General features: G+C 36.8%; 1 protein-coding gene across 2 annotated transcripts in view; it reads left to right on the top strand.

Annotated features, from left to right (window-relative positions):
- LOC110458712 (dnaJ homolog subfamily C member 13-like) overlaps nucleotides 1-14,396 on the top strand; it is a 58,867-nt gene that overhangs the window by 22,000 nt on the left and 22,471 nt on the right. For both annotated transcript variants that reach the window (XM_021510590.1, XM_021510589.1), the window contains exons 21-39: nucleotides 862-957; nucleotides 2,354-2,464; nucleotides 2,816-2,944; nucleotides 3,664-3,808; nucleotides 4,560-4,632; nucleotides 5,704-5,863; nucleotides 6,194-6,256; nucleotides 6,649-6,750; nucleotides 7,259-7,363; nucleotides 7,642-7,844; nucleotides 8,693-8,777; nucleotides 9,139-9,339; nucleotides 10,627-10,781; nucleotides 11,141-11,342; nucleotides 12,178-12,293; nucleotides 12,805-12,883; nucleotides 13,013-13,145; nucleotides 13,699-13,883; nucleotides 14,188-14,262. In XM_021510590.1, coding sequence (XP_021366265.1) covers nucleotides 862-957; nucleotides 2,354-2,464; nucleotides 2,816-2,944; nucleotides 3,664-3,808; nucleotides 4,560-4,632; nucleotides 5,704-5,863; nucleotides 6,194-6,256; nucleotides 6,649-6,750; nucleotides 7,259-7,363; nucleotides 7,642-7,844; nucleotides 8,693-8,777; nucleotides 9,139-9,339; nucleotides 10,627-10,781; nucleotides 11,141-11,342; nucleotides 12,178-12,293; nucleotides 12,805-12,883; nucleotides 13,013-13,145; nucleotides 13,699-13,883; nucleotides 14,188-14,262 — 2,418 coding nt within the window. The remainder of the gene's footprint in view (nucleotides 1-861; nucleotides 958-2,353; nucleotides 2,465-2,815; nucleotides 2,945-3,663; nucleotides 3,809-4,559; nucleotides 4,633-5,703; nucleotides 5,864-6,193; nucleotides 6,257-6,648; nucleotides 6,751-7,258; nucleotides 7,364-7,641; nucleotides 7,845-8,692; nucleotides 8,778-9,138; nucleotides 9,340-10,626; nucleotides 10,782-11,140; nucleotides 11,343-12,177; nucleotides 12,294-12,804; nucleotides 12,884-13,012; nucleotides 13,146-13,698; nucleotides 13,884-14,187; nucleotides 14,263-14,396) is intronic.

The raw sequence follows: 14,396 nt of genomic DNA, 5'->3' as shown, positions 1-14,396 counted from the left end.
TACATGTTAATAACTTGATTGGAATTATAACCTTGAATTGACAGTTTGATACTTTGAAAATTTTGAGCCAGCCCTACCCCCAAGGGCTGTAGGGTGGGGCTCAAAGGAGTCAGTGTGCTAAAATTTCTTCATTTTCCTTGTTAAGAATCAGAGGTGCTAGTTTCAAATCCTTTTTAGTCTGAAATCTGTATGCTAGATATTGAGTAAGGTGGTTTTATTGTTTTTTGTCACTTTGAATAATATTTCTGTTCATGTTAAAAACAAAATCAACTCTCTGTATAAATATATCAGGTGACCGTTAAGGCCCATGGGCCTCTTGTTTATTTTTAAAACCCTCAGCAAGCCTTAGGTTTGGCTATTTAAGAATCAAACTCTTAGAATTGAGATTTCTTTATCTCTCACCCTTCACAGGCGTGTCTCCCATTTTAGCCGGGAAAGATCAGCTTGTCACCCGCTAGTGAGAGATAGCCTCGTGCCGATTAGCACATGTTAAATTGTGACGTCATTAAAATGCGTCATCAGTAATTTTGACGTCATCAAAAGTGATTGACGATATGCATACATCACATGTTTTTTTGTTTACAAACATGGCAGACTAGTGTCGATGGAGCTGTGACTGAAAAAATAGGATGGGAGAAAAATAATCATCCCCTACCTTGAGGGTGTGACCCTCAGGGTGATTTTTTTGGTTGTCTAACCCTCGGCAGAGCCTCGTGTTAGACAACCGAAAAACATCACCCCTCGGGTTGGCGATTTCTCTGTCACACCCTCGAGGTAGGGGGAGATTCTATTAATTATACCCCTCATGGTCAGGAAATTTTCCAAGGATATGCTGATAATGTTTAAAATTTTAACTTGCAGCCAGGTGGCCTGTTGCTATTTTTAGACTCAGAAGCAGATGTACCCACATCTGAGGAGGACAGAATCAACATCAGGGACAATGTCAAAATGGCTCAGGTGAGGAGTATGAGGGGTCATATGCAAATGTTTTATTCAATGACTTAAAATGGCCAAGGTGACGATTTTGAGGGGTTGTATACAAAAGTTAATTTGTTTTATGATACATGTTTGCTGTGGTTAAAAGGGGACAAATGGTTCTACATTTCTGCTGTTGACTCAATTGTTAAATGCCTTGATTAGCTTATAGGAGTTGTTAACACAAACTTTCAAAATGTTGTTTTTTGAAAACTATCTGACAAATTAATTGTCTATAAACACATGTTCCTATAGATAACACAATAATACTAGCAAACTAAAAAGTTACTTTTTTTCCAAGCTTTCTGGCTTAGCCCTTCGTGGGGGTATAAATGTCACCGGACCTCTATGTCACATTCATCTTGACAAACAGGATGAGTAAATATGACATTGATGATGTCATAACATTGTTCCCATGACATCAACACAACACAATGACGTCATAAAAACACAACCTCTCAAATTGTGATGTCATCATCATCATCACCTGGTATTGATACCATTGGGGAAAGCAGTGTTGAGCCTGTTGATCCAAAACATTTTATCTGGAAAATAACAAAATATTTTTGTGCTTTCTGTCAGAAGAAAATTTTGCATTAAGTTGTCGTCGAGTTATTAATCAGGATTTGAACAACTGCGTATCATTTTCTATCCTGGTTGACACAGTTCAGGTGGTGCAGATATATTCCGCAATAAACCAAGGCATTTGAACTGAACTGTAGGCAGAGCTAAAAAAACACAGTTTCCGAGTTTTGTGACAAATAAATAACAATATATGCAGAATAATATGTCCTTCTTTTAAGCGTCCATTTCATTATATACCGTATCCTAGAACATATATGAATCAACCTTATTTCACAAAGAATTAAATTAAATGTAATCTACAAATAGTCAGCGTTTTAACTTCTGTCGGACGCGCCTGGACCCCTCAATATATGTGTGTGCCAAATATTCATGAGGTCAGCCTCTGTTCAGGTCTGAGCCTGTCATTTTCTTTGCAGGTTCAGCTGGTTGAAACGGATATGTGAAAGTGTTTTAAGAGATCATTATAACTGATTCTTACTCTGGTCACAAGAGAAAACTATTAATAGCTTAGGACCTGTATCTGCCCTACTCCTGTCAGCATCTTATTTTTCCAGTCTTTATTTGACGGACACACACACACATTTACTGTTGTACCCAATTTCTCAGTGTTTTTAACCGGTGATAAGTCCTTGCTTGTAGTTCGTAATTTTCCTTATTACCAGGTACCTTTCATTAAAATGGTTGGTGTTTTTAACTCAATTGCTGTATTGTGTCAAAGGGGCTACATAAAACTTCAATCCAAATCACAAGTCTGGTTATGGATTTGTCAACGTTTAGAAATTGTTTGCTCTAGGAAATCCAGAAGAAAAACAAGAAGAACCCCCAGCTGCTGCTGCTGGAGATGAAGATTGATGGCTTTCTTCAGCATTGGCGGTCAAGGATTGGACTGGAAAAAACAAAACAGGTATTTTGGTTACCACTTGACTCAATTAAATGTATTTTATTTTGAGATGGGTAGTTATGTTGTAACTTCTTCCTTAACATTTTATGAAAATATAGGTCAAAAGTAAGTCTTGTGATGGATGTCTCAAAGAATCTGATAGTTCAATAAATATTATTTTGAATGAAAAGTATCATTGAAATAGATATTTAACTGTTTAAATGTTCAAATAATTGAAATTGTAGCTAATTTGACACCTTCTGGCCCCAACCCTCAGGCCCTGGCGGTGAGTCAGAGTCTTAATTTTCATACGATTAAACTGCAATCACATGATGATAGTTCCAACCAAGTTTCATCATTGTTATTCTGTTGCAGCAAAATGACCTGAAGCCAGTCACCTTAAGAAAGCGGCGACAGCGCATCAAGAGCGAGGCGAACTGGCCATTGTTTTATTATGGCTTCAACAAAGACCATGCCAAACCTAACCTCATCTGGAACTACAAGGTAAGTTAGACAAGTTCCACATGGCACAATTTCTGTAGCACTAGTGATCAAACTGACATAAATCAATGCCTGAATTTAAGGTCTTGTCCTCAAAACTTTTATAACAATTACTTGTGTGTTAACCCCTGAAAAATTCTAAATTATAAGGTTCATTTAAAAAAAGACCACCCCACCCCCCTCCAAAAAAATTGAAAATAGAAACGTCTCTCAATGTCCTATGAATACCTCGGTTACCAACAATAAAATGGATGAAGATACAAGAAGCAAAAAAAGAGACATGTTATGTCTTCTGAACTATTATATAATGTCTTGTCTACAATATTAACCTGCACTTGCGTACAATTTACAAGGGAAACTGAGATCCAACATCTCCTACACCTATTGAATGTCCAGTGAAGGTCTGCGGTGCCCAGTTGGTGGGTTCCTAAATGGAATTCACTAGTTCGGCCATAAGCGTAATAGAAATTCAAAAGAGAGATGACCAGACAAAACATCAAATGGGGAGTCTTGGCAAAGAATCAAGTTTACATGTTTCTGCCACATTAGGTTGGCCGTCACCAGAACCCACCTTGTGGGCTGAAATATGTAAACTGCATTAAATTTGCCGAGACTCCTCATTTGATGTTGTCTGATCATTATCTCTTCTTTTAAGTACAATGTATCATTTTGTCTGTTGGTTTATGTGAAACGCAATATTGCTTTTGTCTTTTCAAACTTAGACACGGGAAGAACTGAGGGAAGCCCTAGAGAACGAGATTCGTGCTTTCACAGTCGACAAGGAGCTTGGCTCCAACTGTATCGTCGGATGGAACCATCAAGAGTTTGAAGTACCCTATATCTGTCTGTCAGACGAGATCAAAATAGGTACATTAAATATAATATTTACAAAAAACTCCAAATGCATGCTTATATTATAACAAAGTCCTATTTGAGTTTGGAGGTAATCAGTATGATACCAGCATACCAAAATACTGGGATATTTTTGCCACAGTTCAGTTTTTGCCTTTTACACTCCCAGTCTTTTTAATAAAGGCAAATTTATCATTACAGGAATTAATTGTTTACAACATGATCAATTAAGCAGTTAAGTGTTAAGTGCAAAACTAACATTGCATGAATATGTATTAAAGTATGTACAGCAGAACAGGGGCAATGTTGTAACGTACCATACTAATGTAAAAATGTCGAAGTTTTTGTGGTTCATCAGAGATATTTACTTAATATAAATATATACTTTTTTGAAATATGATATTTTCATGAACAAAAATTAGGGGCAATATCAATAGATTTTTTTTTTACCCTATTGTTATGAAAATACTAAAATATTATATGTATGTATGATAACTATGAAATATGTCTGCAGTGTCAAGTGTTATCTACACTCAGACTAGCAGTACATAAAACACCTCCTCTAAAGTGGCTTGACAAAGTGTACTAAGACTACAGGTTTTGTTACACACAGCCACAGATCACCTTTTGGAAGAATCACAATGAATAACCAAGCTTACAGAGGTCAGCTCGGACATTCTATATTTGCAGCAGTATTTATAAAACGTATATTGTTTCAGTTTATTATAAGCTGCTAATTTACTGATGTCGTTTGTGTACGTGACAGGTGACTATTATCTGCGACTTCTGTTGGAGGAGGGAGAAAACGAGTCAGAAGAAACCAGTGCCATCAAAAAGTCGTAAGTGTAGTGGAATTCTCCAAGTTACTGAAGTTATGGAAACAGTGAATGGAAACAGGAAGAGATTTATTTATATCTTATCAACAGTATAGAATTGTTTCATGGCTATTTGGGGAACAGTCAAAACTATCATCCCAAGGTAGGGGGAAACCTGGGGAACTGTTTGCCCGAGGCCGAGGGAAAACAGTTCCACAGGGCTTCCCCCTACCGAGGGATGGTAGTATTGACTGTTTCCCTAATAGCATTGAAACAATTGTTTTATTACCAAATAGATATTTTAGTATCAATGCTGAGGTCAAATAAACGCTTGAACGGGGCTCTCAAAGGGTGATTTCTGCGCATAAAATTTGCGCTGGGTAACAGTTCGCTCTGACCGGGAAAACAGTTTTGACTGTTTCACCCCTACAGCCGAAATTGGACAAAAAGCCAGAAACAGTCAAAAATTACTAATTGTAATTTATATAGACTATTGTGTAATAAAACCAATTGTTCAATGAACATGCTCATGTATCCAAACTGCTTGGTTTTCCTTACCCTTGTTATTTTGTAATAAATTTTGTGGGAATATTCATTTTCAACTGGATTAAGTGCTTTTGCCATTTTAAAATGAACAATCGTGAATACAACTAGCAAGGTGTGTTGAACGTGGAGAGTCCTTTAGTCTCTGTTCTGTTTTCTAGAAACTGACCTGTTCTTGTGATACATTATACAATGTACTGTATTTTCACTACAATTACATTGAGATTGAGTTTAATTAAATGAAGAAGAAATCTGTTAAAGAGATATTAAGGGGAAAAAATGATAATGTTGAGTCTTGTCACTCTTGTGTTGAGAAAAAATATTGTAAATATTTTCAAAATTGACAAGAAATAAATTTTGAAAACAGTCACATCATTCTATATTAAAAGAGGTGGTCTTTCAATAGAGTATTAAATTATAACAATGCTTTCTGGCGATGAGAAAATGATGATCTCTTAAGAGAGAGGATTGATTAATAGGGCTGGTCCCTGGAGCAGTTGATTTCATTTTTTACTGATTGAAGAAAACAGTTTTGCAAATATTGTTTTCTAGGTACGAGTTCTTCAACGACCTGTACCACCGTTTTCTGCTGACGCCCAAGATAGCCATGAAGTGTATGTGTCTACAGGCTATGACAATTGTCTACAGCAAGTGTCACGAGGAAATTGGCGCATTCAACGACACACGCTACATCGTCGGCATGCTGGAGCGTGTAAGTTATCACTTAACACGTAGGAGTTGTGTTTAAACGAAAAAGAAAAATTTTACCACAGTTTCAACACAATATATACTATAGTGCCAGTATGTATTCAAAACAAATTCCTCCCAAAGTCAACACACACAAAAGAGAAGACAAAACGGAAACTTATAGTAGACATCAAAACAAAATAACTAATATCATTTATAGTGAAGAGGTTTTAAGGTCAAGCTAAAGGTTACTGTTAAAAATAGACTAGAGGGGGTTGTCAGTCATACATATGGTGGGGCCCTTGCTGACCTGTAAGTGTTATTTGAATGCTTAAACTTGTGTTTTGTCTTGCAGTGTACAGACAAATTGGAGAGAGACCGACTGATTTTGTTTCTCAACAAACTCATCTTGCACCCTGTAAGTGTAGACTATTACCAAAAATACTTTGCTTGGTACATTTAAGGTATTAATGAAAGAAATTAAAAAACTCTCTTGTAAAATTCCATTGTTTGCAATTTCAGTTTTAATAAATCCTATGTTTTGACATAAAATATTTTAGATAATTATATAAAAGTGTTTACTTTCAAATTTACGTAGATTTCAGATTTGTCCATCAATTTTCAAAAGTAAAAGTAAATGCATGTTCAAAACAGTCTTGAATATTGAATGTTAAATGTCTGAAATGATTTTATCCATGATGCATGCCTGGTATGCTTTATCAAATGAATGAAATCTTTGATATTTTTACTGTGAAACCTTCACTTTCATTGTTAGATATGAAAATGGAATTTTTGTCTTGATGTCTTTAGCGGAATGTGAAAGACATATTGGATGCTAACGGTGTGAAGATAATGGTGGACCTGTTGACACTAGCCCATCTACATACCACTCGGGCCACTGTACCCTTACAAGTAGGTCACTGTCACCTTGTCATGTCAAAATCTAAAGAGATTTGGTTGAAGCTGAATTTTGCCGTCAGACGGTGGGGGTGATGTTTTCAACCAATTTTGACTTTTGATACTATTGTTATTTGTGTAAACCCCATTATGTTTCACCATTGTTAAACACTTCTTTGTCTGCAGTATTTTTTTCCACTTTCTGCTGTCTGCCCATTAATTAATAATAATATGATATAATAATACTGGACGAAGGCAAAACCCTTTATATCCAGATCATTTGTATGGTCAGCCTCTAGACAGATGCCCTGACAGTGGATAAGTTCATTATTGTCAAGTTCATGATTTTTAAAACATTCTGGTTGTCCCCAATGCTTATCCAGCCAGGCTTCAAACATTTTTATTGTTGGTTCTTGCATATTTAAGAATATTCAACCCTGGAAATATCTATTCAATGATTTTATTGCGTATAGTTAATTTTGAAGCTGTTCGGGGTTCATTACTAAGCATTTTGATTTTGTAGACGAATGTGATAGAAGCCTCGCCCGATATGAATCGAGAGAGTGAAAAAGAGTGGTACTACGGTAACAAGGACAAAGAGAGACTCGGGCCCTACAGTGCAGTGGAGGTAAGTTGTGTGAACTTTTGTTAGATTTCTTTTTATCAGACATGAATACAGTTGAGCCTTCATTATTTTGCTCCCAGCAGGATGGGCAGCATTGTGAAACAGATAAGATATTTCTGTGTGGAATTGTCAAAAGCGTTCTGGTGATTGGACGCTGATTTATTTTTGATCTCATTTGAAAGATTTGTAACTTGCACTGTCAGTTTTAATTGTTTTATTCTTTCATTTTACATTTTCCTTGACAAATGTTTACGATTTTGAAGATATGGTTCGTTTTGTAGATGAAAACGTTATATGAGGAAGGAACTGTACATGCAAAAACGAGATGTTGGGCGCAAGGCATGGACGGCTGGCGCCCTCTACAATCTGTTCCTCAACTTAAATGGACTTTACTGGCCAGTGGTCAAGCAGTAATGAACGAGAGTGACCTGGCCTGTCTCATTCTCAACATGTTTGTCAAGATGAGTGATTATTACCCTAGTCGGTGAGTAAGACCACGTAGATACTATATTTTTTTTCGATTCTACGGTATGGTAAGTGCTCTAGCTATTTGATGAGTCGGGCCAAGAAAACACCATTTGTTTCTTGATTCTATGCTTTGGTCAGTGCAGTAGTTGGTGAGTCAGGCCAAAAAACACTATATTTTGTTTCTTAATTCTTTGGAATGGTCAGTGCCCTAGTCAGTGAGTCAGGCCAAGAAAACACTTTATTTGTTACTTAATTTTATGTTAAATATGGTCCTCACCCGAGCTAGCACCTAAGTTAGGCCAAGTAAAGACTTTATTTGTTACTTGATCCTATTGTGTTATCAGTGCCCTAGTCAGTGAGGCCATCAAAACAGTTTCTTTTCCCCTGATTACTAAGTATACCTAAACAATACGGCCAAGAAAATGCTATATCCGTTTCCTGTAGATGTTTATGTGAGCATAAAGCATTAAATTTGGATATTATTTTTACTAAGACAATATATAAAAACATATTCAGCATTTAACGGCTCTTGTCAGAGACATTTGAAACAGACTAAATTATTTTAGCTCATTTGAATCCTGCAACATAAATGCTGCCACCCCACAATTAGGATGCCCTATGTGGATTTATTTATAATTGTTAAGTGAAAGTGGTACTCACAAGATAATATAGAGTCCAATACCTCCAATATACAGATAGCATGGCCTCTTGTTCAACCTCTTAAGTGGAGTGTGAGATTTTGTCTAAACATGTAATACATCTTTATTGACTTATGACAAATAACAATTGCCAAAATAATTGAGTATATATATAGAAAAGTTAATTGCAGAAATAGTTTAATATGTTTTGATTTTTTTTTTACAGAGATTCTGAAGGTGCAATAGTGCGACCACTGCCAAAAATCAAACGCATCCTGTCAGATGCTGTCTGCCTCCCTCACATAGTCCAGGTACGCAGAAAAATGTCGCCTATCATCAAATTGTATCCCTCTGTATATTGTATATGTCAGTAGGTTGAATAGAGCAGTTTAATGTTTATCTGATTCTGTATGGCATGGAAATACTTGCACAATATTACATAAGCAAGACCTACTTATATTGAAATTTACTGGATGGTTGTATAACAAGAGAACTTTATGCTTTTGGAAGCAACTTATATTAATTACCAGGTCTACTTTTAAAGTATCGTTAGTAGGTGCTTAAATCCTAAGATATTCAAAAAGGATATCTTTAATTCACTTCATGATAGATATTTGAGAAATTAGGAGCCAAACTCTCCATGAAATTTACCTGTCTCTTCTTACTTTTCAGCTGTTGTTGACCTTTGACCCTATTCTGGTGGAGAAGGTTGCGGTACTCCTTTACAGTATCATGCAGGACAACCCCAACATATCACGGTTATACCTTACGGGAGTTTTCTTCTTCATCCTCATGTACACTGGCTCAAATGTACTGCCTGTAGCACGATTCCTCAAATCCACCCACCTAACTCAGGCCTTCCGCTCCGACGAGGTGAGTACATATCAGTCTTACGGCTGTGCTGACATAAGTATAGGCCTACCGCTCCGACGAGGTGAGTACATATCAGTCCTACGGCTGTGCTGACATAAGTATAGGCCTTCTGCTCCGACGAGGTGAGTACATATCAGTCTTACGGCTCTGAAGACGTTAGTCAAGACCATCAGCCAAGACCATATGTCTAGGCCTTCAGCTCTACTGATGTAAGTCTAGGCCTGTGGCACTACTGATGTAAGTCTAGGCCCGTGGCACTAAAAATATAGGTTTAGGCCTGCAGCTCTGATGACATATGTCTAGGCCTTCAGCTCTACTGATGTAAGTCTAGGCCTGTGGCACTACTGATATAAGTCTATGCTTTAGGCTCTAATGATGTAAATCTAGGCCTGTGGCACTACTGATGTAAGTCTAGGCCTGTGGCTCGAATGATATAGGTTTAGGCCTGCGGCTCTGATGACATATGTCTAGGCCTTCAGCTCTGCTGGTGTAAGTCTAGGCCTGTGGCACTACTGTTGTAAATCTAGGCCTGTGGCATTAATAATATAGGTTTAGGCCTGCAGCTCTGATGACATATGTCTAGGCCTTCAGCTCTACTGATGTAAGTCTAGGCCTGTGGCACTAATAATATAGGTTTAGGCCTGCGGCTCTGATGACATGTCTAGGCCTTCAGGTCTAATGATATAAGTCTAGGCCTTCAGCTCTAATGATGTAAGTCTAGGCCTTCAGCTCTAATGATATATGTATAGGCCTTTTGTTATGATGAGGTTATAAGGGGATGGGCCCATTTCCTCCATCAAGTTGAGAAGAATAGATATTTGGTATTTGGAATATTTGGTATTTCCAAATTGTCTACATATTATTTATAATTTAGTGAAATTATTTTAAACAAAGAGTTTTTATTAGTGTGGTCAACCATAAGGTCTGGACTTTGGACAGCCCAAGTAGCATGAGTTTAAGACCATTTGACAACCCTAGTCAGACTTGTTCAACAACCCAAGCTGGATGTGAGGTGTAAATCTTTTTAAATTGCTACTCTAATTTGAGATTTAGCCATTTTGACAACTCCAGATGGCATGAGTTGAAGACCTTTCGACAACTCCAGCTAGCATAATTTGTAGACTGACAACACAAGTTGGCATGCGTTGTAGATTGTTTGAATTCACACAGAACTGGTAGGCAAGTGAACTAAGAGATACTTGATTCAATTTTATTGGTTTTCTCTCTAGACCCTTAATTATATGATGTATATTGATATTAAATTATTGCATTGTTGTCTACATTCAGTTTTCAAGCTCGGAAATTATGATGCGGAGTGTGTTGGGTCACATACTGCCAGAAGCAATGGTATGCTACCTCGAAAATTACTCACCAGACAAATTTGCCAAAATATTCCTTGGAGAATTTGACACACCTGAAGCAATCTGGAACAGTGAAATGAGGTATGGGGTACACTCAACACTGCAAAAATAGCTCAACACTCCCTTATATAAATCCTATTGTGTGATTTTGATTCTATTCCAATTATGGTACTGTTTTTAAAGATTCAAAGTTTAAATTTTCAATATTTTTCAATTGGATCTTATAATTGTAAAATTGAGGATAGAGTAAAGTTCACATTTATATTCAAATATATTTTACAAAAGAGAAATTCTTTATTTTCAATATTTTTCATAAACAGTAATATTTGTTTTAATTAGAAAGAGGAAAATTAAGATATCTTAACAATGTAGTAAGCTTGTCTAGAAATTATTTGCAGTTAATTGATTTCTTTTATCATTTATCGATATTTTAATTGCAGGCGACTGATGATTGAGAAGATAGCTTCCCACCTGGCCGACTTCTCGCCACGCCTACAGAGTAACACTCGGTCTCTGTATCAGTACTGTCCTATACCTCTAGTCAGCTTCCCACAGTTAGAGAACGAACTCTTCTGTAACATCTACTATCTCAAACACCTATGTGATACGACACGCTTCCCTGACTGGCCAATCAAAGACCCGGTAAGTATATGATAAGTCCTTAGAAAGTATTGTTACTGTGAAACATGTGTGATCTGACCCCTTAGTATTCAGACATCTTGCCTAATCCAACAAACTGCGAAAAAAACAATGAAATTACCAAATAAAACCTGAAAATTATGACTCTATATATTATAATGTCTTATCTGGATAATAAGGTGTTATTTTGACATTGACAAGGTCATGACCTTCGTTGTGTCTATTGCTTTGAATCGCTTGACTAGTTAAAGCATTGATATATAAGCAATTTCGGCTATTGATGAACAAATGTGCATCAGACAAATTGCAATTAGATGACGGTAATTCCTTCCTTGATTACATGTTTAAAAAACCCAACATATTTTTATCTTTAGTGCTATACAGGAAGTAGTGTTTTAGTATGAAGAATATGTAGAAATAAGAACAGTGTTTACAGAGATTGTGCTTTGACCTTAAAAATGTGTATTGACCTTGTGTATTAATGTTGACCTTGGCTTTTGACATTTGCTATGTGTATTGACCTTGGCAATATGTATTGATGTTGACCTTGTCTTTTGACATTTGCTATGTGTATTGACCTTGGCAATGTGTATTGACCTGGACAATGTGTATTAATGTTGACCTTGGCTTTTGACATTTGCTATGTGTATTAACCTTGGCAATGTGTATTAAAGTTGACCTTTTGACATTTGCTATGTGTATTGAACTTGGCAATGTGTATTGATGTTGACCTTGGCTTTTGACATAAGCTATGTGTATTGACCTTGGCAATGTGTATTGACCTTGACTTTGACTTGATATTTGCTCCGTGCCATGACCTTGACCTTGTGTGTTGTAGGTGAAACTACTGAAGGACATCTTAGAGGCGTGGAAGAAGGAGGTGGAGAAGAAGCCTCCCAGCATGTCACTGGACGAGGCTTTCAATGTCCTCAACCTCAAGAAAGGCAGTGGCGGGTAAGTAGCTATTTTCTCTATTCTGAACAAAAATATCAGCACTTATCTCGGTGCAAGATATCCTTGTCTCACCCTAGGCTTGAGATGGGGGGGGGGGTCATATATTCATAACTATTGTATGACGTCACATCAACAATGCATCAACATCATGTCAACCCTGAATTTAGCCTGTAACGTTAACATTACATTATGTATTATGGTACACAATAGGTGAACTGGGTAAGAGAAAAAAGAATCATTCACCCCATTGAAGTAAGATTAGGAATCTCAACCCCCGGATGTTGGCAACTTTAAAAGTAATTCTGCAAACGTACACGTCGAGTAAAAGGTATATACTACTTACAGTTCTTCAAATGAAAAATCCAGGTAAAAACTAGCATTTAATTACTTGATGAACATTTTCTATAACAAATATTGAGAGGTATTAGTCTGCTTGTCAGTGCTGTTTGTAAAACCTAGCTGTCTTCTCACTCTTTTGTTTCAAGATTATTTTTTTTTTCATACATTTCAGACATGAAGAGTCCACAATCAGAAAAGCATACTTCAAACTGGCTCAGAAATATCATCCTGACAAAAACCCAGATGGACGGGTGAGTTACAGTGCATGTCTAACTATTTTATCAAGTCAGAAAAAATCTTTTAAAAATGAATTTGTCAGAAGCACTTTGAAATTGATTTATGGTGCGTATATTATAAAGATATTTCAATGTCTAATGTAGGAAATGTTTGAGCAAGTGAACAAAGCGTACGAGTTCCTGTGCAGTAAGTCGAGGTTGAAGGACGGTCCTGACCCCCAGAACATAGTATTAATACTCCAGGCGCAGTCTATCCTCTTCAGCAGGTATAAGGATGGTAAGTCATTGATACAAACACAGTCTTCATTATGGCTATACCAGAAATTAACTCTTTCATCCCTAGGTAACTTGAGTAGACTCTACCATATATTCATCTGGATGAGTCCATTATGGTCTACAGTGGTGAAAGGGTTAATGAATATAGAAAGGGGTAGGGGAGGCAGTTTAGGGGCTTTTTACCACTGAAACCACCAATAGCAATTATGTTTTAGAGGCGTATTATATAAGTTGTTGACAGTAACCTTTCTTTCAGACCCCACCGACCATTATAACAAGTGGCCCCATGTATATAAAATGGTGAAACCTTCAAAATTATGAGTAATTTTGTTTCCAGAAAGATATTTGTTCTATTTTTCCTTTGTGTTATAAGGTTTCTGTATTCATGTAGTTCTAGAGTAATGTACAAGGAAACTGTTGGAAGTAGAATTTCTAAAGAATAGGATTACTGTTGATGAAACAGCTAGGAAAAGAAGAGAAGTTCTTTAAAAAATCTGTTAGTGATACTTCAGAGTCCTACATGAGATATGGAAAGTGTTTGAATTCTTTGTTAGACCTGGAACCATACAAGTATGCTGGATATCCAATGCTGATCAAAACCATCCGTATGGAGACAAACGACGATTCCCTCTTCTCCAAGTCCGCCCCTCTGTTGTCAGCGGCAACAGAGCTAGCTTATCACACAGTTAAATGTTCGGCTCTTAATGCTGAGGAACTACGCAGGGAACATGGAATACAGGTACACAAAGAGTTCTTTTGACTAAGACTGAATGTATACAAATTTTTTCAATGACTTATTTCCATATCCGTTTTAAAGAGAGACAAAGTAAGCTATATTGTATAACAGTAATCTAAACAAACGATTGATGTAATTATGCCATGCTAATTAAACACTTTTAAAAGGAGACAACAGGGGGATATATAAGGTTAAAGCGAGACAAAAAGGGGTGATATATCAGGTTAAAAGGGAGACAAAAAGGGGGTGATATATCAGGTGAATGTTTAAGGTAGCATACACCCTTAACTCAACTTTCTGTCCACAGGTGCTACAGGAGGCGTTTGCCAGATGTGTCAATGTTCTTAGTCTGTCCAGTAAACAGGATGAGGTGTCTGTTCAAGTAAGTCAAGGAACAGACCAATAGAATGTCTGTTTAAGTAAGTCAAGGAACAGACCAATAGAATGCCTGTTCAAGTAAGTCAAGGAACAGACCAATAGAATGCCTGTTCAAGTAAGTCAAGGAACAGACCAATA

The sequence above is a fragment of the Mizuhopecten yessoensis genome, unplaced genomic scaffold (assembly GCF_002113885.1).
Source record: "Mizuhopecten yessoensis strain PY_sf001 unplaced genomic scaffold, ASM211388v2 scaffold9719, whole genome shotgun sequence".
NCBI lineage: Eukaryota > Metazoa > Mollusca > Bivalvia > Pectinida > Pectinidae > Mizuhopecten > Mizuhopecten yessoensis.
The sequence above is the reverse complement of the archived record's forward strand: the minus strand, read 5'-3'. Positions and strand labels throughout refer to the sequence as shown.